Below are 22,085 nucleotides of genomic sequence, written 5' to 3'. Positions count from 1 at the left end.
AAAGCAAATATTGTGTAAGATCTATGAAAATTACAGAAAAACAGAAAGATAACGAGGATAGATTCCCTTCAAGCACTAAGTTTATAGAGGAAAATGAAAGACCGAGGACTTGAGACCCAAAAGACCTTCATCTACACTCCATTTCTCCACCTTCATAGCCACGTGACTTTGAACAAGTCACTCAGCCTCAAGTCTACGCTGTTCTCTCATCTATAACCTAAAGCTTAGCTGTCCTGGCTTCCTCCTAACCATGAGAGAACATTACATGGGAAGAGCTTTGCAGAGCTCTACCATAACCTATGTATTCTTCCACATTGTATCAACTCCTTGAGGGCAAGAATCTAGTATTAATACCCTCGGTTTTAAGAAACATAATGTAGTGCCAGGCATTCTGCATGCTGGGCAATAAAACTGTTTATGGACATAAAAAAGTCAGCCATTATCATGAATGCTGTTAAGGTAGAACTCAGTATACATGTATGAAACCAATTTGCCAGGGGAAAGAAAGCAGATATTGACATGATAGGTAAAGTAAACAAGATTTGAATACAGAATCACTTGATCCATTAAAAAGTAGAGGTAAAACTCAAACCATTTAAGGTCAAAGAAAAAGCATGGGCATGTACGAACATTCCCAATTCTTCTTGATAATCACATTATGAACAACAATCTCTAAATTCATTTTAGTCTTGAAAAATTATGAAATAGATAAATGACACACATCTACGTATCAGGCTTGAATGCTATTTTCTGTGGAATATTTTCTCCTTATTCAGCAGACCACTGGTATGCTGCTTCCATCTTGAAACACTGAGACAGAACGTTTGGGCCGTGCACTGATTTTCTCAAGTAAGTTCAGTTTTACTGGTAAAGTGAGGAAGAATGAGAGTAAAATAAAGGAAAACCCAAACAAAAGAATGACTTGATTATAATTTTACAAATCTAAGAAATGTTAAATTAAGAAAAATCTCTAATTTCTCTTTTAAAGTATTATTGGTAGATTTTTCAAAAAATGCCATAGCAAGGGGAAAAATCTATGTATGTGGATTCTGTTTAACAGCTCAGTGCTAAGTCATATACTCAAGAAGTCCTCTGCTGAAAAGGAGATCATTATTAGTGGGTCAGGAGGCACTCTTTATTTTTTTGGCATCCAGATCAACTGACATATGAGTGGCACAAGGCAGGGAAAGAAAGTTAAAATGGGATGCCTGGCTGGCCCAGTTAGTAGAGCAGGCAACCCTTGATCTTGGGGTTGTGAGTTCAAGCCCCATGCTGAGCGTGGAGCCTACTTAAAATAAAAATTGTTTTTAAATGCTTTTTTAATAAAAAAAAAAAAGAAAGAAAGAAAGAAAGAAAGCTAATATAATAGATGCCAGAATTGGTCATCAAAAACTTGGTGACTTCTTGAATTACGAGACTGAAAGAAACCGTATGAATTTTGAGGGGAAAAAATGTTTTATACGTTTCTTCTATAATATCAAATATAGTAGTAGAGATTGTGGGAAATATAGGTGGAAAGAAACTGGAGACAAATTATGGACCAAATAGAAGAAAGAAGCAAATATGGAGGCTGAAAACGCTAATGCCATACACTGTCCAAATCTATACCCCCAGGCTAGCTGGCTAAACCTGCAGCATTATATCCAATTAGGTATACAAGATGACCAGGACTGAGAGAGGTCCGAAAACCACCAGAAGGGCTGGTATGTAAATCTTTTTTTTCCTTCTGGAAGGACTTGGTGAGGAACAAGATGAGCATCCTCAAACATTTGAAAGGTTATCCCGTAAAAATAAAATAGGCTTGTTCTGTTCTTCCAAAAGGCAAAAAGTATGTCCAAGGTAGAGGATGGCAGATCGTGAATCAATAAAATGAAGAACATCAAGACAACTCAAGCTAACTGACCAATGGAAAAACAACATCACTGCAAAGTAGTGAGCTTTCCAGCAGCATCTATACTCACTAGAGAACAATCGACCATGTGGCTAGAATCCCACACAGAAGGAAGGTTAGATCACTTCAAAGACCCAGTCAAATCCTAGGGCTCCATGATACAGTAAGCCTAGCCAACAAGATTCTAGCCATCTCTCAGACGAAGTGATTTTCCTCATGCTACTTAAATGTGGCAGCCACATCCATAAATCTGCCACAAGCAAGTAATTTTCAAGCTGAAAGGCCAACTAGCATGATCTTAGTTGGGTTGTCCTATCTTTAATTCTTGCTGCTGCTGATGTCCCCGTCATTCCCATGTAGTCATCCCCCAGAAATACGTACACAAACAAACAGAAGTTTTACTTATTTAGTTTTTACCATCAGGCTCTTTGACAACCACCACCTCTTGATCTTGTCTGTTCTCACTAGATTTCTTGATATTTTCTAGTTCCGTCCAATAGTCCTCCATTGATAGTTCATCCAGAGAATCCTGAGAACTTGATCGGTCAAATGGAGGCTTTTCGGGAACTTTGGTGACTTCCTGGTTCATAGTGTACTGGCCATATTTGCGGCTATAAATTCAAAAGAAAACACAGTTCATTTTAATACACGAGGAAGTAGTACAAATTCTAAGACATCAGAGTACTGACTGAACAATTTGGAAACTCCGTAAGTTCCCCTTCACAAAACCAGAGATCTGTATTTTGAAGCTATTTACCTTGAGATACCAGTAATTATAATATGCCTGTAGAACGAACAAGAAGTTTCACTGGCAATGTGATAAACCATTTTTCCTTTCCATTTCATGTAAATTATTTTAGGACTTCTTTAAACCTAAAACTGTTCTTAGAAAGCAACAGGTTAAACCTTGATTAGAGGTCATTAGTTAATTGAGATTTTTTTATACAGTATTCCCTTTTTGTCATTTATACCTACAAACAAAACTCAGTCAGCCCTGATATAGCAAATATCTGCAATCAATAAATAAGATACTTCTCCCTCTTTGCCCTCCCTGCTCATGCTCTCAAATAAATAAAATATTTAAAATATATATATAATTTGAGTGGGGACAATAATTGAGGAACTAGTGTTTTGTTATTCTAATTTCAAAGTGCTCTTTTATCTCCCAGGAGGATGTTAGGAAGTAATACTCTGCTGCATTGGTTTTCTTACTACACATATGAAAATAAAAAAAATACCATAAAACAACATTCTTTAATAGTATGTGAACATTTTCACATTTAAACTGACCTTTCCCATAATTATTTAAGACAGTAGGATTTAATACTGCATAAAGGAGAGGGTCACTAAACTCTGGTCAATTCTACCTAGCAGTTTAATTCCAACTGGTTTCTTAGAAAAAGTCAAAACACTTAATTACCTATTGCTACAAATAAATATAACTGACTACTTAACTGTAATATGCTAACAGGGCAGTTTTATTCCTTTGAAGATGGTTCTCTCTGCCCTGATTATGTACTTTAATAATGCAGGTTGCATGAATGAACAATCGCTATAATATCTCCCCAGTAGCAAGTCTGGCGTGGTGATGGGTGGGCGTTAGGAGTAGGGCCAGCAGGAGGAAGTCTAGACATATTTGTGTGCTTCTCTTTCCTCCAGTCTCCATTGTCCATTGTTTGCCTCCCCCATCCCTTAATTCAGGGGCACTTCCTCCTTCCCTGCCCCAACCGTCCTGTTTACATCCCTGTATCCCATCCTGGTCCCTTGCCCTTGCCCCACAGGCCTCACCTTCAGTGTTGTCATTTTAGAGTTTACACTCCTGATTCTTAAATTAAAATGTGAATGGGAAAGCTATCTCTCTCTTAAAAACAAAAAATAAGTTCTATTTTTATTCCTGTGATCAGCAGCTCAACCTATGCACACGTTTTTTTTTAAGATTTTATTTATTTATTTGACAGAGAGAGAGAGAGAGAGAGAGAGAGCACAAGTAGGCAGAGTGGCAGGCAGAGGGAGAGGGAGAAGCAGGCTCTCCGCTGAGCAGGGAGCTGGACGTGGGGCTTGATCCCAAGACCCCAGGATCATGACCTGAGCCGAAGGCAGCCGCTTAACTAACTGAGCCACCCAGGCGCCCCTATCCACACGTTCTTATTCCTTAATCCGGCTTTACCAGGATAGTTAAAGCTAATTGACAGAATGTCTACCAGATTCATTTTTGGTTTATTTCATGTCAAATACATAGATGCCCCATCCTTGTTTTTGTCTTCTCTCTCACTATAAGACTGCCGTAGCCCTAATTCCTATCTCCCGCAACCCCTAGTTCCGTGGGAGACCACAATAAGTACTGTGGAATGTGTGAAGTGTAATGACTAATGCCAAATAATTTGGTTTATCTGCTCACAGAAAAGAGGTGCAGTTGAACTAAAAGTACATTAAGCTTTTCACTTCTGAAGGAATGTGTTTATTCTGGCAAGAATTTTCCAGTAAATTTCCATTAAGATAGCATGTGCAGAAAAACGCAAGGGCATTGAGCAACAACACTGTTACGTAAATATACCTTTTATATCAAGCCGGGCTTTCAAAACAGGCATAAAGCAAAAATCTAATCGCCTAGTGCTAATGAATAGACTCAATATTTTTACTTTAATAAGATTCAAAGTTGAATAGGTTTTTTGTAATAACCCGATGATACGGAGTCTTGGAATGGAGGATTTTTTTTTCTTTTTTGGATCATTGGTAAATGTTGGAAGAAAACATTTTCTTTTTTAAACATTAGAGCATGGGGAGGAGGGAGGAGGCAAGCATTCAGTGGTAGACTACCCTCCTTAGCACGCCATGGATGTTACATTTTCTCTAAAAATGTAGCTGAACATCTTTTAAATTACAGTTTACATCAATAAACGCGTTGTGTCACTTCTTTTCTTAGAATATACTCTACTTTTGAACTCCAGACAGGCAATGGCTAAAAGTGTAGCCCTTCTTAAAACTGTCCTGGTAAGAAGCCAGTTAACTGGTTCCTCTCTTCTGTTTCTAGAGGTACGTTATCTGATACCACATTCATTCTGCAAATTGGGTTCAAGACCATAAAGTAACATCTGTTAGACATAATGAAGTGCAGAGCAGAAATATTTTACATTTCCAAAAGGCCCAAGCCAACACATGGCGCTAAAATCAAAGAAACGTGCAGTTTGTACCATAAGCAACTACCAATTACCCTCTCCTGACTTACTGGCAAACAATTGCTTTTCTTCCTTACTTGCCCTCCAGAATCCCATGTGCCAATCATCCCAGGGCCACTCTATAGACACTCTCACATTTCTCACCTTTTACAGCTCTAACCACAGAACTAGTATTATCACCATGCCTTTTTTTTTTCCTGGGCGCTAACATTACCAGCAAATAGTAACTTAACAGACCCTTACGGGCCTTCATGGAATGTCCCTTCTTTTTCTTCTTGCTCACATGTTCTTACGCTGTGTTTATAAAAAGTGGGGTTTTGTTTTATTTTCCCCAGGTATATTTTATCCTATTTTTCTGTGATATTTCCCCCCCAGTCAGTGAATTTCACACACAGTGTTATCATTCATGCCTCTTATTTATTTTGTCATAGAGAATGTTAAATTGATCTGACGCAATTTGTTCTTCACAGGAGGTGGACGGTGCCATACATTAGATTGTGGTCTGCTAGAAGAAAACAAGCTGATTGATGATTCATCCTAGGACCAATGCAGAGAAATGACAGGCAGCTATATGGGACCAGGTACCAAATAATTCAGGTTCTACTTAACTATCCCTATGATTTTGGAAAACCATTTGACTTCTCTAACCTTGACTTTTCCTATCTATAGAATGGGAAGAATACCAATAGCCTTGACTGCTTTGTGTGGTCTGAGTTACCAAGTAAGAATTCCCCCCGAAATGCCTCCTGGGTAACCATGAAGAGCAAGCACAATTTAGTATCACTGTTAACATGTAAACCTGCTTACTATAAATAACTGCCCCTCCCATAGTTTAATAAGGTCACCTTTGCCCTCTTCTAAGGTTCAGAAAAATTACTTAACCTCTACGACAGCCATTCTTGAACATTCTGGTCTCAGGACTCCTTTATACACTTAAACATTTTCAAGGACTCCCAAAGAGCTTTTGCTTTTATAGGTTATATCTTTTGAGAGGTACACTACTGGCTATTAAAATTGGAAAGAAAAAATAAAATATTAAATCATTTAATAAGAATAATCAACATCTTAACATAAATAACTTTTTTTGGGCGGGGGGGACCTATTTTCCATACCAAAAAAAAAAAAAGTAGTGAGAGGAGTAGCATTGTTTTACATTTTTTGAAACTGTCTTTAATGTCTGGCTTAATAGAAGACATCTGGATTCTCACATCTGCTTCTGCATTCAATCTTTTCTGATACTGCACATCATGTAGTCTCTGGGAAACTCCACTGTGTTTTCATGAGAGAATGAGATTGAAAAAGGTCAATAACGTCTTTGTGTTATGAAAACAGTTGTTATCTCCTAGACCCCTAAAAGTCTGGAGACCCCCCGGTGTTCCAGGACCAGACTTTGAAAACCACTGTTCTAGGATTTCTCAAAAACAACACCTAATGGATCTCAAAAAACACTTTTCGATTTTTTTTTTTTTTTTTAAGATTTTATTTATTTATTTGACAGTGAGAGAGACACGACGAGAGACGGAACACAAGCAGGGGCAGAGGGAGAGGGAGAAGCAGGCTTCCCGCCGAGCAGGGAGCCTGATGCAGGGCTCGATCCCAGGACCCTGGGATCATGACCTGAGCTGAAGGCAGACGCTTAACGACTGAGCCACCCAAGCGCCCCGCACTTTTCAATTCTATGGGCAACGAACGCTCCAGAAAGCCTTACTGAAAGAAACAGCCATGCTTTCCTGGTAACTCTTGACCTACTTCTTTGTTTATTTTAGTTTAGTTTTACAGCCTTTCATCAAAACTGGGACTTATTCCAATGATATAACCATATTTAATTTATACTTCAATGACAAAGAATAGAACATCATTTAAAAACCCCTGCCTTGCCAATGTCTTTCATCATTTGCTTTTATTTATCAACTATAAGGGGCAGAAATTCTCTCTAAGCTTCCCTCTGGGCCAGTGCATTTGAAAATGTGCATTTTCCTTAACACTCCTTTGTCATCCATACCTCTTCCTCAACCATCTCAAGGTAAATTTATTTTGAACTAGGATGTTTCTCTGAACTCATATTTAACTATGTGGTCCAATCTCTACTGTCTGTACCCCACCGCATCAAGAGTCCTGTTGCTATACTCATCAGTCTCCTGTTCTGACCCTTCTAGAGACACTTTCATGGCCCAAAGTCTGCTTTCCGCAAGTCCTTTGATGCTAAGATTCAGTCGTGTTTCTTTTATTTTCTTACAAGATCCTCTCTAAAAGAGCTACACTTTCTTTCATGCTCCTTATCCCAACATTCATTTCCAATGCACAGAAAGAAGTGACTGGATTGGGAGACACAAAACAGGAGAATAAGGTTTATTTTTGTTTGGTTTCTTGTTGTTTTTAATGCACCAAAAAACAGCAACAAAACTTCTTACGCCATAACTTACCATTAACCATAATGACCAAGTATATTTTAGATAAAGCCATATTTATTGAAGCATAAACTTTAGAATGATACTGGACCCAGGGATTTAAACCTATCCCATCATTTTCTAGATGAGGTAATGAGGTCCCAGGGTTAAATTTTCCCCAAAGTCACCCAATAAAGTGATGGTAGAGCCAAGATTAGTGTCCTCACTTCTTCTTCGGTAGTCATTTTATTATACCAAATAGACTAGAAAGAGTAGAATTTACTTTTTTTGCATCAGACGCTCCAATCTTTCTCAGTTTGTACCGCACACAGCAAAACCAAAAGTGATCATGGTGACACAGTCTATCCTTAACACTTTTAAATGACCAGTGTACTTACCTAGAGAAAAATACATTTAACAATCAAACCATCTCTCTTTAAAATGCATGAGACATCTTTTCCAACGCATTTTCTAAAATATGCTTTGTGTCACTCTGGGACGTGACTTCAAATATACCTGTCTTTAAAACACTTTGTTTTGAAGAAGTTGGAAATTTTCAAAAATGTTTAACTCACTCTGCTTCTCCTTTTATATTATCTCTGTGTTTAAAACAACAACAACAAAACAGAAAACGAAAAAACGGTGTTTCTGCTGTATGGATTTTTCTTCGGGGGGGGGGGGCAGGGGCATTAAAGAAGTAATCACTGCCATCAGGAGATGGCCAAGCTATTAATACTCCGTAATGGCCCTGCCCATCAGAATACACTGAATTGGAATGACTATGAAGAGCTGCAGCCTATGATTGACCCAAGTCATTTCTTTACCTTGGAAGTGAATGCCTACTATTGTTTAGCTGAAAGTAGTAATTATCAGAAGTGGCGCTGACATCCAGGAAGAAAGAACACTGGAGATGCCCGAAGGCAGTGAGAAGCTGATTAGAAAGCAATACCCCACCGCCTCTCCCGCACCCAGGCAGCCTTCAGAACTCAGGAAAAGGGATCCCTCATCTCTTCTACACAACCCAATTGCTATAGTTTTAAAAACCTAGTAAGTCAAATTTCACATTTCAAGTAAATTTACTTTTCCCCTTTGTATACATTACCCCTTTCCTTTTGGGGCGGGGAGAATTAAAATTCGTCATTATTTCTTTCAGCATTCTTTTTCTTTAAAAATAAGAGTATCTGTACAGCACATTTAAGTATTCACAGAGTGTCCACCACATATCAACACACAGCAAAACAAGGAGCAAGGGAAAGGATCACCCTCTATTTACACAGCATTGCCTAAGCAAAGCTGAGGAGAGAAGGCTGCTCAGTGACACTGTGAAGAGCTAGTTTTCAGAACTTGGCTTTATCACTTTCACAGAAAACTAGAGCAAAACCAACTCATGTGCGAACAACACTAAAGGAACAGGGATATAGGCGGCTGCCACCAGCAGGTCTGGTAGAAAGGAGGGAAGGCATGTGGGAAAGGCAGGGGGCAGCCAAGGCATGTTGGAAAAACTCCATTTCTATGTACAGACACAGGCAGGATAAGGGGAAATTACGGGCCATGGTTACAGACATAGGCCCTTCCTCTTTTAGACTCTGGTTCCGTGTAGTGAGATCCCCTTGGTTCCTGAGCTCCCCAAACGTCTCTCAGGAGGCACGCCTTCCTCCTCACTCGAAGGGACAACTCAACAAGTAACCAAATGGGAGCCACAGGATCTCAGTGCCAAAATCATTTTCCAAGATAAGGGTAGAGGGATTTGGAGTGGGGCTTTGACATAAAATGTCAAGATCTTGGAACAGTGGAGCAAAGCATAGCAAATTGAGTTTTGCATCTACACTTCATTCAATTATCCATCCCCATGGCTTACATTTACCCCACCACATTTCTACTCCAGGACTCTTTCCTCTTCTCCTTCTAGTTAGCTGTAGAGCCACCTGGAGATTCGTTCCCAGCAGCTACTTTGCACTCTGGTCATAGGCTCTCCAGTTGGATCTGTTTTCCACTTGTTGTTACTCAATGTCATCTCTTGGTACCTTTCTCCATGGGGGTTGGAATAAAAGCATTTCCCCGCTTCTTCAGTCTCCCCACAGCCCTACCACATCCTGCACTGTGATGCTCAGGCCTTATATGTCTACCATTACACTGCGTGTTCCTTACAGTAATAATCCGTGTTTTGTTTTGTTCACCTAGGTATCCCTAAATTCTGCAAACTGCTTGCCATAGCAGATGCTTGTAAATTGTTAAATTATTAACTGTTCAATTATTGCTGCCTCTAAAACAACCACCTCCTTTTAATTTCTAAGGTGGTTTTTCTTTAATTGCACAAAACTACAAAGGAGTGAGACAGAAACATGAAAAGTAGACGGTGAAGAAATTAGTCATCAGGAAACCCTAAAAGGCAATTAATAAGTAATTATTCTATGCCTCTGTAATTCTTGACTGTTTTGTTTGAAAGGAGGCTTCCTTGTGAGGGAATAGAGGTTACAAAACAAAGAGCTGATTTCATATTAGACCGTACCTAATATTAAATCATAAATAGCACTGGCTTACATTTTATTAAGCTGACATTCCCTGCTTCCATGCTGTCAATTCAATCGCTCAAACAAGTTTTAAAATATTTGTTGAATGCCTACTATATGTCAGGCACCTTATCAGAGATGTCTGTTCAAGCAAGCTACTCAAACATTTATCAGGAGATAGATTATAAATGACACCAACACCAAGTAAGGGTGGAATTTTCCAGTTCCTCACTAAACCTGTGGCCCAGACAGCTCTCCAGCATGAGCTTCTGGGTCATGACCTCTGCTTTAGCACTGTCCCTAACATGCTTCAGGCTGTGTGTGGTTCACCATTCCTTCCTCAGAAAGAAGTTCACTTCCTCTCTATCACTGCTATCAGCTTACCTCCACCTCGTGTTCCCCACCTCTCCCCAAACAAACATTTCTGCAGAAACCAATAATTTGAGGTCATCTCCATAGCCCATGCTGGGACCCCTCCCTCTCTCCTGCTGTCTCTCACAGTCCTCGTGGGTTTGCCTGAAACCCACTCACCAGCCTATTCCTAAGGTTGTCCGTTCCTGAGACGGAGTCCAACTTCCTCACTGTCTACTCACTGTCTACTACCTGGTTCTTACTTTACAACAGTCATTGATTTCAAAGGTAGTTATCAGCATCCCAAGTTTTTGTCAACCTTTTATCCATTTATTTTTATTGCTCTTAACAAATCAATGTTTTTGCCTTTTCTGTCTCAAAGCTGTGCCCTCTTCTCTTTCTAAAGAATCCATCAGGTTCTCAGAGGTGAAATGAAGAAGAGGATTCACTGATGAAAACCAAAAGTCCTCCCATCTTCCCTGATATTTTTGAACTTGTCATTCAAAAGCTCCCTATCAAGCCTTCTATTAGACTAGAATCTCATCATTACGGTTTACCAATGTGCCTTAACCATACATGAATACAAACCGATAAATTTACACCAATGTGCAACTGTCACATACAAAACTTAACAATATACTTCAGAATCTGGGATGCGGGAGAGATGTTTAACCATTGGCCAGTTGACAAATTACAATTTTCCAATATCCCCCTCCACTTCATAGAGTAGGCTGCTATTTGATACATAATGCCTATCATTATATAGGTACTAACAAAATATTTGTTGATATAACACCAAACTATGAACATTTTTTAATTTAATGTTGGGGGGAGCCTGGGTGGCTCAGTCGTTAAGCGTCTGCCTTCGGCTCAGGTCATGATCCCAGGGTCCTGAGATCGAGCCCCATATCGGGCTCCCTGTTCCTCGGGAAGCCTGCTTCTCCCTCTCCCACTCCCCCTGCTTGTGTTCCCTCTCTCGCTGTGTCTCTCTGTCAAATAAATAAATAAAATCTTAAAAAAAAAAAAAAAATTTAATGTCAGAATAGTGAATATAATATTGGTTTTACTTACTGCCTAAGGGCAAAACTTTTGCCTTTCATAAGACTTTTATATACATATTAACATCAACTTTCCTATGCTAATAAAAACACGGGCACAAGGCATAGCTGGATTTAGGGGGAAAAAAAAAAAAAACCCGTTTGACAAGGCATAGTTGGGAGTTTAAAAAAAAAACAAAAAACCCTTTCTATAGTAACTAAAGACAAATACACGGGCCTATTCTGGAAGAAATGTGAGCGTTATTATTAAACTCTTCTTGCTTCTTTCTGATTTTATTTATTTATTTATTGAGAGAAAGAGAGAAAGCGAGCGCACAGGAGTGCGCATGAGCTGGGGTAGGGCGCAGAGGGAGAGGGAGAAAGAGAATCTTAAGCAGGTTGCACGCCCAGTACAGAGCCCTTCACAGGACTCAATCTCATGACCCTGAGATCATGACCTGAGCAGAGATCAAGAGTTGGATGTTTCACCAACTGAGTCATCCAGGCGCCTCTCTTTGTGATTATTTATTGAAATAAGATAGAGAAATCATCTCATATCTCAGTGGGCTATAGAAGTATAAAACCAACCACAGACACTGGAAGAAAATGTTGAAAGGGAAAGGCTCTCTTTGTGTTTATGCACACACCCTACGTGTTTATGCTACATACAATAAATAGGAAGAGGATATTTATATATTATTTCAAAAGAACATAACATTAATAGTAACCAAAAGGCAGCAACAGCATGGCAAATACTTGGATAAGAAAAAAGAAATCTGCTTCACATAGGCTACGAAATGTAATTTTATGGATAGTTCCAAATGACCTTCAAATACCATAATGTTCCGCAGATAAGTACTGAAGGCCAGGAAGTATTTTTATAAGCCAGGTGCTAAAAGCTCTGCTGAGGAGATGGAGGGGGTGGAGAAATAATTTCCAGCTAATCAAATAATTTAGCCAAGCTTAGAAATAATTCATCCATGATGTTTTCACTGCATGTCTTCCGCAATCAGTTACAAAGTGGAATATGTGAATATCAAGGGGCAATTTTTTCCTCTTTAAATGAGATTATCTAAGACCCCTTTTTTCCTAGTATGTTTTAGAATATCAGCTGACACAACACAAGACATGTGAATGCAGGTAACCTGAAAGATACATGAAAAATAAGAACATGAGGAACTAAAGGTCATTTCTAATTGTAAAATACTGCTTGTGGATGGGGATCTTAAGCTTAACAGTTGAAGGAAAACAAAACAAAAATCCCGCCAACATAAGCGGTTTCAGTCAAAGCCACTGAGCTCTGTTTAGAGTTCAGGAACAGGGCTCAGGGGGGCAGTGAGACCTAATGTAACCATGAGGGATGGGTAAGGGTTTTATGGGAAGAAATGAAGGGAACCTTCAGGGGGTGAGCAGAGGAAATGCAGAAGGTAAAGAAAAAAATCATTTAATATGAAAACATAGCTAAAACTATTCCTTAGCATTAACACATCATCCGGCAGAATTATGGGCACACTGAGCCCTGGTAAATGCCACCCACAGGCACATCAAATTCTCAGAGGATTAACTCCTCCAAACTGGCAGTATTTGAACCTGGCCTAGTTTAACTGCTGTCTTAAAAGGAATCCTCTGAGTCTCCTGCTCATCACCAGGCTTAGGCTAGCCTACAGTCTACTTGTTGCTTACGTGGAGCAGCAAAATTCCCACTTAAGTGAAAGCAATATGGCATCTGGTTCCAAAATGTCATTTCATGTGGGAATTTGAAACAGGCCAAGAAGTCCAATGCCCTTGAGAGTTCCCTCCCTGGACACTCTGTAGAAAACTGATACTAAACCAATGTTCAGCTCAAGGATTCCCACCTCTAGTCTTCCCTTGCCATCTCTCTTGCTCTCCCCTCTACTTTCCCCATTGCTCTAGATGTGGATTCTCCTTTCTGCACATTCCCTACAGAGAAACAATCCAGGTTGATTGATTTCTACTTTTTTCCAAAAGGTCACCTTTTGGTGAAAGCAGGATCACCTTCAGGAGCCCTGCATTCTGCACTGGCCAAGGCTCCCAGGACCTCACATCACAGCCAGTCTTGTACCAATGATGCTCATTGCCAGAAAAAGAGGTGGAAGAAAGAACTATTGCCTCAAGAAGCTAACACTGTGGAAGAGATTAGCCAATGGGCTACTGAACAGAGAACAGAGCCTCTAGACACCAGAACAGAGTCTGAGTGAGTTCTAAATGGAGAATATGAAGGCATTGAGAGGGTGTTGTTCCAACCAGGGCAGAAGGCAGTATTTGTGCAATGTACCCCAAAATACTCAGGGTGAATGAGGACATCAAAGATGAACTTCCTCCTTTACTATCGGCCAGGGTAAGTCTTCAGAAAGACTTAAGGTGTCAATTTATAGTAAAGATCCAAGACTAAGAAGTATTTTCTGTTCTTTGTTTCCTTTTCCTTTTTTTTTTTTTTTTCACTCAGGTGTTTGAGCGCCAACTGTTAAGGGTTCCCACCTTGGGGCGCCTGGCGGCACAGTAGGTTAAGCGTCTGACTCTTGCTTTTGGCTCAGGTCATGATCTCAGGGTTGGGAGATGGGGCCCCATGTTGAGCTCTGTGCTCAGAATCTCCGCTTGAGATTCTCTCCCTCTCCCCTTCCTGCTTGGGCGCGCTCTCTCTCTCCGAAAGTAAATAAATAAATCTTTTTTTTTAAGTTTGCATTTTTTTTTTTTTAAGATTTTATTTATTTATTTGACAGAGGGAGAGAGAGACATCAAGAGAGGGAACACAAGCAGGGGGAGTGGGAGAGGAAGAAAGCAGGCTTCCGGCCAAACAGGGAGCCCGATGCAGGCGGGGCTTGATCCCAGGACCCTGGGATCATGACCTGAGCTGAAGGCAGACGCTTAAGGACTAAGCCACCCAGGTGCCCCAATAAATCTTATTTTAAAAAACCCGGGTTCCCACCTATAAAAGACTTCAGTTATTTGCTGAAGCAGGTTCTATAAAGTAAAATGGGTAGCTTTTTATAAGAAATACTTGTGAAGCTCTAAGCATATGCCAACCACTCTGATACAAGAATGGTAATTTCTTAATCCAACAGCTTTATGAATAAAAAGTTTCACTGAACAACAGTGCTTACATTTATTCACTGGTCTTCCTTCGTTATGGGTATCAGTCAGAATTCTGTATTTAAGTTTTATTTTTAAAAATCACTGTGATTGTGATTTAATAATGAAACTAATCTACATAATGAAGTATATTTTCCATTTCAAGTAGTAAAGTAGATACTAAAAAGAGCAGTGCAACCTGAATGAAGTCAATACTTCAGTGTTTTGGTGGAATGATGCTCTAGAGCTTGGGTTCTTGCTTTTTAGTAATAAACAGATCGCCACACTGTGATTCACACATTCATTCAACAAATACTGACTCCTCATTGACTGCAAAGCGCTATCCATACTGATGTCCAAACCCAGGACTTCACCTCGGATCCTTGAGAGTACACACATTCTAATAGTGGAGATAAAGCATGTAGAAAAATAACAGTATAAGGCAGCGTTGGCCTCATGCTGTGAGTGGTGCAGCTAATGGGTTGCATCACAGTGCTCACTTCCGGTGAAACTGAGGCAGACGCAGATGCCAGAAAGTGTAAGAAATCTTTGCAGCACAGTGAGAGCAGGTAAGCAGGGAGATTCCAGGCTCTTGCTATATACCTCATTCTAATTTTATAAAGCTCTCCCCAGAGCCAACCATGTCTTTCTGTTATTGGATTCAAATTTACTTCCCTCTCATTTAAGCCCATTTCCTCTGAGCAAATAAAGAATTAATCGGTGTCTTCTTTATATTAACCCCTTTGTTGGGAATAGTTTTCAGTCCTTACTATATACATTGAGGTGTCCACTGAATAGCATTCCTTTACTTTTCCTGCCTATAGGTTAAACATCAATGTCTTAGAAATATATCCTATGGCACTCATGCTGAAGAGCATCTGAATTGTGAAGAACTACCCACAGGTAAATCCGTATCATCCTAAAACTTCCCTTTGGGCCTTTTTAAGATTGGCTTTTGCCCTGCAACTGAAACCTCCAAGCTGATGTTGATTTTAGAAACAAGAACCTTTTTAGGCCCATGTGGGTGGTCCTTGGCACAGATACCAAAGTTAGAAACCTAATCATAAATGTTTTTTCTTCCTCACTGAGGCAAGTGAGCACTGTTATTAATTGCTTTCCATGGTTCTGCTTTCTTTTTTAAAAAAGCCTTTGCTGATCATTTGCATTAATATTATGCTAATAAAAGTAAGGGAATGCTAACTAATTCAGTCTCTTTAGTAATAACTAAGGATCAGAGAGAGAGAAAGGTAATTTGCATATTTTCATGATTGGAGCGAACTGGCATTTAAATACTCCTAACCATTTTTGAAGAGAAATAATAATACATGTTGGGCCAGCCTGAGCAGAAGTAATTTCTCCAGTGGAACCATCTAAAACCCAAGTATTTCAGGATACATTCTGCTTCTAAGCATGAATATCAGATGACAAGGATGAGCATTCAAACACAGGGCAACCATCTGCATCATAAATACATTTCAGTTCCTCTCTGCAGAAGGAATTCATTTACTGCTGAAGGCCATTCACTTCCATTTCTGACTGCTTATTCCTCAAAAAGCTTCCAAGTATCGTGAGAACAATGATTAAAAGACGATCTTTCCATCTGCACTGCATTAGGCTGCAAGACAGCCCCTCCTGCAGAAACAGCTTTTGCATAATTCATTGTGCCATTTTAAACCCTAATCAGTGACTTGCAATAAGCTATGAAGAGAGCAGAGAAGAGAAACACATTCATTGGCTACCTCCTAAGCATTCACACGTGTGTGTGTGTGTGTGTGTGTGTGTGTGTACGTACACACCTTCACCTTATGCCCAGTAGGTTCTTACTCCCTCCTGAATTGCTGTCATCACTCCTGGGCCATATTAATGTCCCAAGAAAGAATATTTCTTAAGTTATTATCATAGGATAGTTTAGGAAAAATTCTACTGGCAGACAGAAGTTGGCCTATCTCCAGCCCTGCTGTTCTTTGTGTGAGCATGACAGATCATTCACTCTACAACATGAAGAATAATACCTCAAGTCTCTTCCAATTTTAAAAATTATATAACTCTAATCTGTTCATACTGATTTTTCACATATAAAGCCTTAATTGAACCTGCCACTTTGCCTTACTGTTTCATTTTCCAAAGCAGGGCAAACTGAGGTAGTGGGGAAGGGCCTCTCTGGGTCTTCCACTCATCCCTCAACCACAGCAGCTTCCCTTTGATTTGATTTGAGATCCATTTAAGAATGCACTGGAAAAAGTATCTTATGACTACAGAAAATTAGAAAAACAACTGCCTTAGGCATCTCAAGTTTAAAAAAAAACTTTTATAGAATCCTTAAGCTTTAAACACTGAAAAATTAATTAGGCAGAAGGTTTTAATGATGGTATGTAACGAATGTGATTTTGATCCAGCACAAGTAGTGAGAAACCATGCAGGCAGTAGAGGTGAGGACATGGATTCCAAATTTTATAATAAAATTTATCACTTTCCATTTCTTATTACTCCATAGACAACGGTAAAAAAAAAAAATAAACATTGAGTTTCTATGGATAGGTGACACTAATACAGATGAAATATGGTAAGGTCCCTAAGAGTCAGTTTGGCAGTTCAGTGAAGAATCAAGAGAACACTCTCAAAAGACGCTACAACACGAAAACTGAATTCAGTGGTAGTATATTCAAATAAATGATTTTTTTAAAGTAAGCTCTATGCCCAACATGGGGCTTGAACTCACAACCCCCGAGATCAAGCATCACATATTCTACCAACTGAGCCAGCAAGGTACCCATAAGTGATTTTATTTTTAACTAAATAACTCATAATGATTGAAATTTTGACCCTAAACATTAAATACTTCACTGAATCTTAGAAAGCACAATTGGAGAGTGGTAGGAAACCTTCCTGAATGTGACAAATTATTGTACAACATTGCTATCCAAATGAAATAAAGGCAAGCCACAAAATTAATTTAAAAATTTTCTAGTGGCCACATTAAAAAAGTAAAAAGAGAGGCACCTGGGTGACTCAGTTGGTTAAGCATCTGACTCAATTTCAGCTCAGGTCATGGGATCCAGCCCCACAATAGGCTCTGCACTCAGAATGGAGTCTGCTTGTCCCTCTCCCTCTGCTCCTCCCCCTGCTCGCTCGCTCGCTCTCCCTCCCTCTCTAAAATAAACAAAATCTTTAAAAACAAAAGTAAAAAATAATCAGGTAGTTGTAATAGTATACTTGATTTAACCAAATATACCCTAGATATTATCACTACAACATGTAATCAATATAAAAAGTATTAATGAGATCTTTTACTTTTTTCATTCCAAGTCTTCAAAATCCTGTAACTTCCGTTTGCATTCAACTTGAACTAGCCGTATTTCAAGTGCACAATAGTCACAGGTGGATGGCGGCGAGCTTCTTGGCAATGTGGCTGCAGAACGAGTGAGGCATTGGGCAGGTTCTCTTTGTGGAGCCCAATACATACAAATGCTGTAATTCCCCCTCCTTCCCACATGCAAAAGTTAATGCCCGTTTGTCTACAGAATATTAGTTTTTTTTTTCATGGACTCAGAATATTTAGCGAAAAACTACTCCACGCTATGTTGAACTATAGAATTCAGATGTATTTCAGACACAGTAGATGTAGAATTTAGTAGGCAACAATGACCTGCACAATGGAAACTCCGAAATAATTGCAAGTGGTAATTGCTATGGAAACACAGATGGCCGAAGTCACAAGCGCCAGGTTGGGGACTTGGTAAAGGCTTCACACAAGGGTGATAGGAGCTGGATCTTGAAGGCTAAATGGGACTTTGCCTGGTAGAACACGACAAGAAAGGCATTCAGACAGTGGCAACTGTATGAACAAAGCAAGAGAAGCCTATCCAGTGAGCCCGGGAACTGAACAGACTGATGCAGACAGACTGCACTGACTTGCAGGGAGGTGCAACCGGCTGGAAGGGTTGGGGGTGTGTTAGGCATTGGGGGGCAAAAAGGCTACAGCCAAATTGTGTTGGACGTTACTTGTCCTCTCGAGACACTTGGAATGCAATGGTGGAAGGTTTTTAAACAAGCAAATGTCACTACCAAATTAATGCTCAGGAAACAAAGTTTAAGAAGTAAAATACACAGAGACAGCCTGATGCTACAATGCTCTGGAGTCCGGGGGTCCCTGGGAGACGGTAAGGATTTGAATCCAGAGGGCATGGGTAGAAACAGAAGTGAAAGGACAAAGTCGAGCAGCTTCTCCCAAGTAGACTCAAAATTATATATAGTGGATGAAGGAAACAGAAGACATCAAGATGATCATATAGTTTGTTCTCCGATAGGCAGGTGGATGGTTGTCACTCACAGGGAGGGGGATGACAGAGCAAAGGGCAGGTCTGGCAGAGATATGCGGTCAGTTACGATGTGCTGGATTTGAAATGTTAGGGGCGACATCAGGATGCCTATGGCTCACACCCATCTTCTACGAGAATCATTTGCCTTCACCTCTATACCGTACTCACTGGTCCTTTGGGTACAAAGTGTGTTCCCAGAACCAGCAACATTGGCAACAAGCTTGTCAGGAAGGCAGAGTCTCAGACTCCACTCCAGACCTGCTGAATCCCAATCTGCATTTTACCAAAATTCCCAGGTGACTTCCATGCACATTAAGTTGGAGAAGAACTGCTGGAATATCTGAAAATTGAGATCAGGAGCTCGTGAAAGAGGAACTGACCACTGACCGAAGGGAAGATGAGTTTAGAAGTCAGCAGCATATACATGAGTTGAAACTACAGGGGTGAAAGAGAGAGCATACAGAAAACAGAGAACTTTAAATAGGACAGAAGAAGCCGTGTGCTGAGGAGGAGGCCACATGTTTGGAATTAAAATAATCATCATAAAGGCAAACAACGGTGCTCTCTTGTTCAGTCCATTTAATAAAAACTGAACCTTCACAAGGAAGAGGAAGAGGAGAGAAAGGAAACAAAACCTTTAAAAATAATGAAAGAACCACAACGGTGAATCCCCATTAAAGCTACAAAGAACTTCCACTTATGATTAAGAAAAAATCATATTAACGTTCCTTAGTATTCAAAAATACTGAACAAATTTGTTGAAAAACAAATCTGATGTGAGTGGAGGCAGAATTCAGTGGAAACTCTGGGGCCACCACTTGCTGGGATAGAGGTGACCAGAGTGAGTGAGAGAATCAGAAGGCCAGGATTCCAGGCTGGCTTCACCAGATCCCACCACCCCAGGCAGAGCATCTCACCACCCCCCACCCCTGCATGCCTGTCTCCTCAGCTGGATAATGAGGGGGGCTTGAGAACTCTCCAAGGAGATTTCCGGCTGCAACTGCCTATTATTTAAATTGGTAGGAAGGTGAGACTTATTTATGGCCTCCAAACACTCCCTAACAAGAGCATGAAGAATGTCCCATTCCCCACCCTCAGCCCATCCCAGCTCCTTTATGGCCTCCAAACACTCCCTAACAAGAGCATGAAGAATGTCCCATTCCCCACCCTCAGCCCATCCCAGCTCCCTCATCCCACCATCTCACCCGGGGAACAACTTTCCTGAAGTTTTGTCCAGACTCCAACGGCTGTGGAGAGCTGATTTCAAGTCCATCCAGTGCTCTTCTGTGTCTTCTGTTTCCCAGGTGACACTGACGTCGCTGCCCGGTGTTGCCACACACACACACACACACACACACACAGAATGCTAATGCTAAGTAAGGCCTTGCAACCAAGGGCCCCTCCCAAGCCCCGTGCAAGTCCCTGAGGCCCCAGACCCTCAGAATGCTTCTTGCTATGGCCAAATGATTAAAACCACTGTGTGTAATTTCCATCCCATGTAAAAGCCTTAAAATATATATATTTTTAAATTTGGTTTTCCTGCAGGTCACAGAAGCAAAGCCGGGAGCAGCAAGCTGTGCTCCTATGTGGGAGACAGCGTCCATGAGTACCAGTATGGCAGAAGGTGAAAAGGCAGCAGACCCGGGCAGGAGGCTCTTTCAAGTAGCAACCCGTCTGAAGGGCCCAGGAGGGCACGACGATGCCTGCTTCTCGGCAACTCGGAACACTCAGTGTAAACCCCAACTCTTCTTTTGAAGTGGGCGCAATTTGTCTACTGCCACCCTCTTGCCTTAAATTATTGCCCAGTATGGCTGTGAAGAGGTGTTTTGTTCCTCCGGTGCAAATGCCATTCCCACTAGAACAGGAAGAGCCTCCACAGTGTCTTGTCATGTAGTAAATTCTCTCCGCAGCCCGCTGGCCTCAGACGGTCTCCTTCAGCTAACACCAGATCTGCATGTAGAGCCTTGGGGTTCGCTGTGCAGGGGCTCACGGGCACGCTCACCCAGCCACAGATCCCAAAGGTAGCTGTCTGGTTAACATCAGGACACCCACAACTGACATCTGCATTGATACAAGATTCACTTGCCTCTCCCTCCAGACTTCATCCGTCAGTGTTATTCCAATCCCAGGTGGCACGCTAACCCTGCCGACTTCTAATCCCGACACATCTCGGTTCCTACAAAGACACTTAGAGGGCCGCAATCTGCCGGGCAAGGGGGGAATTCTCACGCTGTATTCCAAATGTAAATGTTAATTAAACGTTCCCTAACCACACTGCACAGCCGCACCACGAGAATAATAAAAGGAGCATCTGATAATTTGCCAGGAACAATGGTCTCAACAATAAGACTATGAGGAGGTCACTATTATTATCCCCATCTTAGGGCTAGGGAAACTGAAGCTTAAAGAAAACTCAATGAACGTGACCAACAAAGCCAGGCTGCAACCCACGCCTTGGGGCCCCAGGACCCACCCATGCTCTTAGGCTCTTAGTCTCTACATGATAAAAGCCTTTGAAACCTCAAAACTCAATTTGTAGTGGAATTTGGAGCCCGAAGGACCCTAGCAATCAGTAGGTCAGACGGTTCTCACACCTGCTGTTTCACAGCCAACACGCATGAGGAATGGCAGCAAATCCACTGTGATTATCAATACCTATCAATACACTTACAGACCCACATGACACACAGAAACAATCCATTCCCGGTCCAACAAGGGCTTTTTTAAGAGACAAAGACAAAGAACCGAGTTCAAGTTCTGCATGAAGTCCTCACATCCTTTGCTTCCTAGACCTCCTAAGGTCCAGCCCCTAAGGATTCAAACATGAATACGGCAGAACAGAAAAACCTGGGGATGTGTGCAGCGACGTACAGGTAGTTAATAGCTACGCCAAATCTCCAAGCAGGTTTCCTGATTCTCGGTCAGTAAATAGCATAACCAAGTACCTTCCATTAGGACAGATGGTATTATGGAAGAGAAAACACATTACTCTTCAACTTTATCACCAGGGCAATAAAGATAGGCAGTAAATACTCTTTTATTGATACTTATTTTCCCTCTGTGAACTTTGACAGGCCAACCCACTGATCCTTTGGCTGGTCTAAAGAACAACAAACTACACTGATAGAACTTCACATATATTCTCCAGCATCTTCCCACTTACTGAAACATACTCCTCTGGAAAGAAAAAAGCTGTTCAGACTAAAACCTCAGCAGTCACAAACTGGGAGCCTGCAGGCTAGATCTGGCTGGCAGAAGTATTTTGTCTGGTCAGCAGGGTGTTTCGAACATTTTTAGATTCATTTACCGTATCTTTCTCTTGTA

At 40.8% G+C, this 22,085-nt stretch overlaps 1 protein-coding gene across 3 annotated transcripts in view; it reads right to left on the bottom strand.

Moving 5' to 3' along the window:
- The window catches only part of ARHGAP18 (Rho GTPase activating protein 18), a 190,710-nt gene that overhangs the window by 55,650 nt on the left and 112,975 nt on the right, over positions 1 to 22,085 (bottom strand). For all 3 annotated transcript variants that reach the window (XM_032407890.1, XM_032407891.1, XM_032407889.1), the window contains exon 2: positions 2,309 to 2,502. In XM_032407890.1, coding sequence (XP_032263781.1) covers positions 2,309 to 2,502 — 194 coding nt within the window. The remainder of the gene's footprint in view (positions 1 to 2,308; positions 2,503 to 22,085) is intronic.

Source organism: Phoca vitulina, unplaced genomic scaffold (genome assembly GCF_004348235.1).
Source record: "Phoca vitulina isolate PV1807 unplaced genomic scaffold, GSC_HSeal_1.0 scaffold9, whole genome shotgun sequence".
Classification (NCBI taxonomy): Eukaryota; Metazoa; Chordata; class Mammalia; order Carnivora; family Phocidae; genus Phoca; species Phoca vitulina.
Note: the sequence above shows the minus strand (reverse complement) of the source record. Positions and strands in the feature narration are given on the sequence as shown.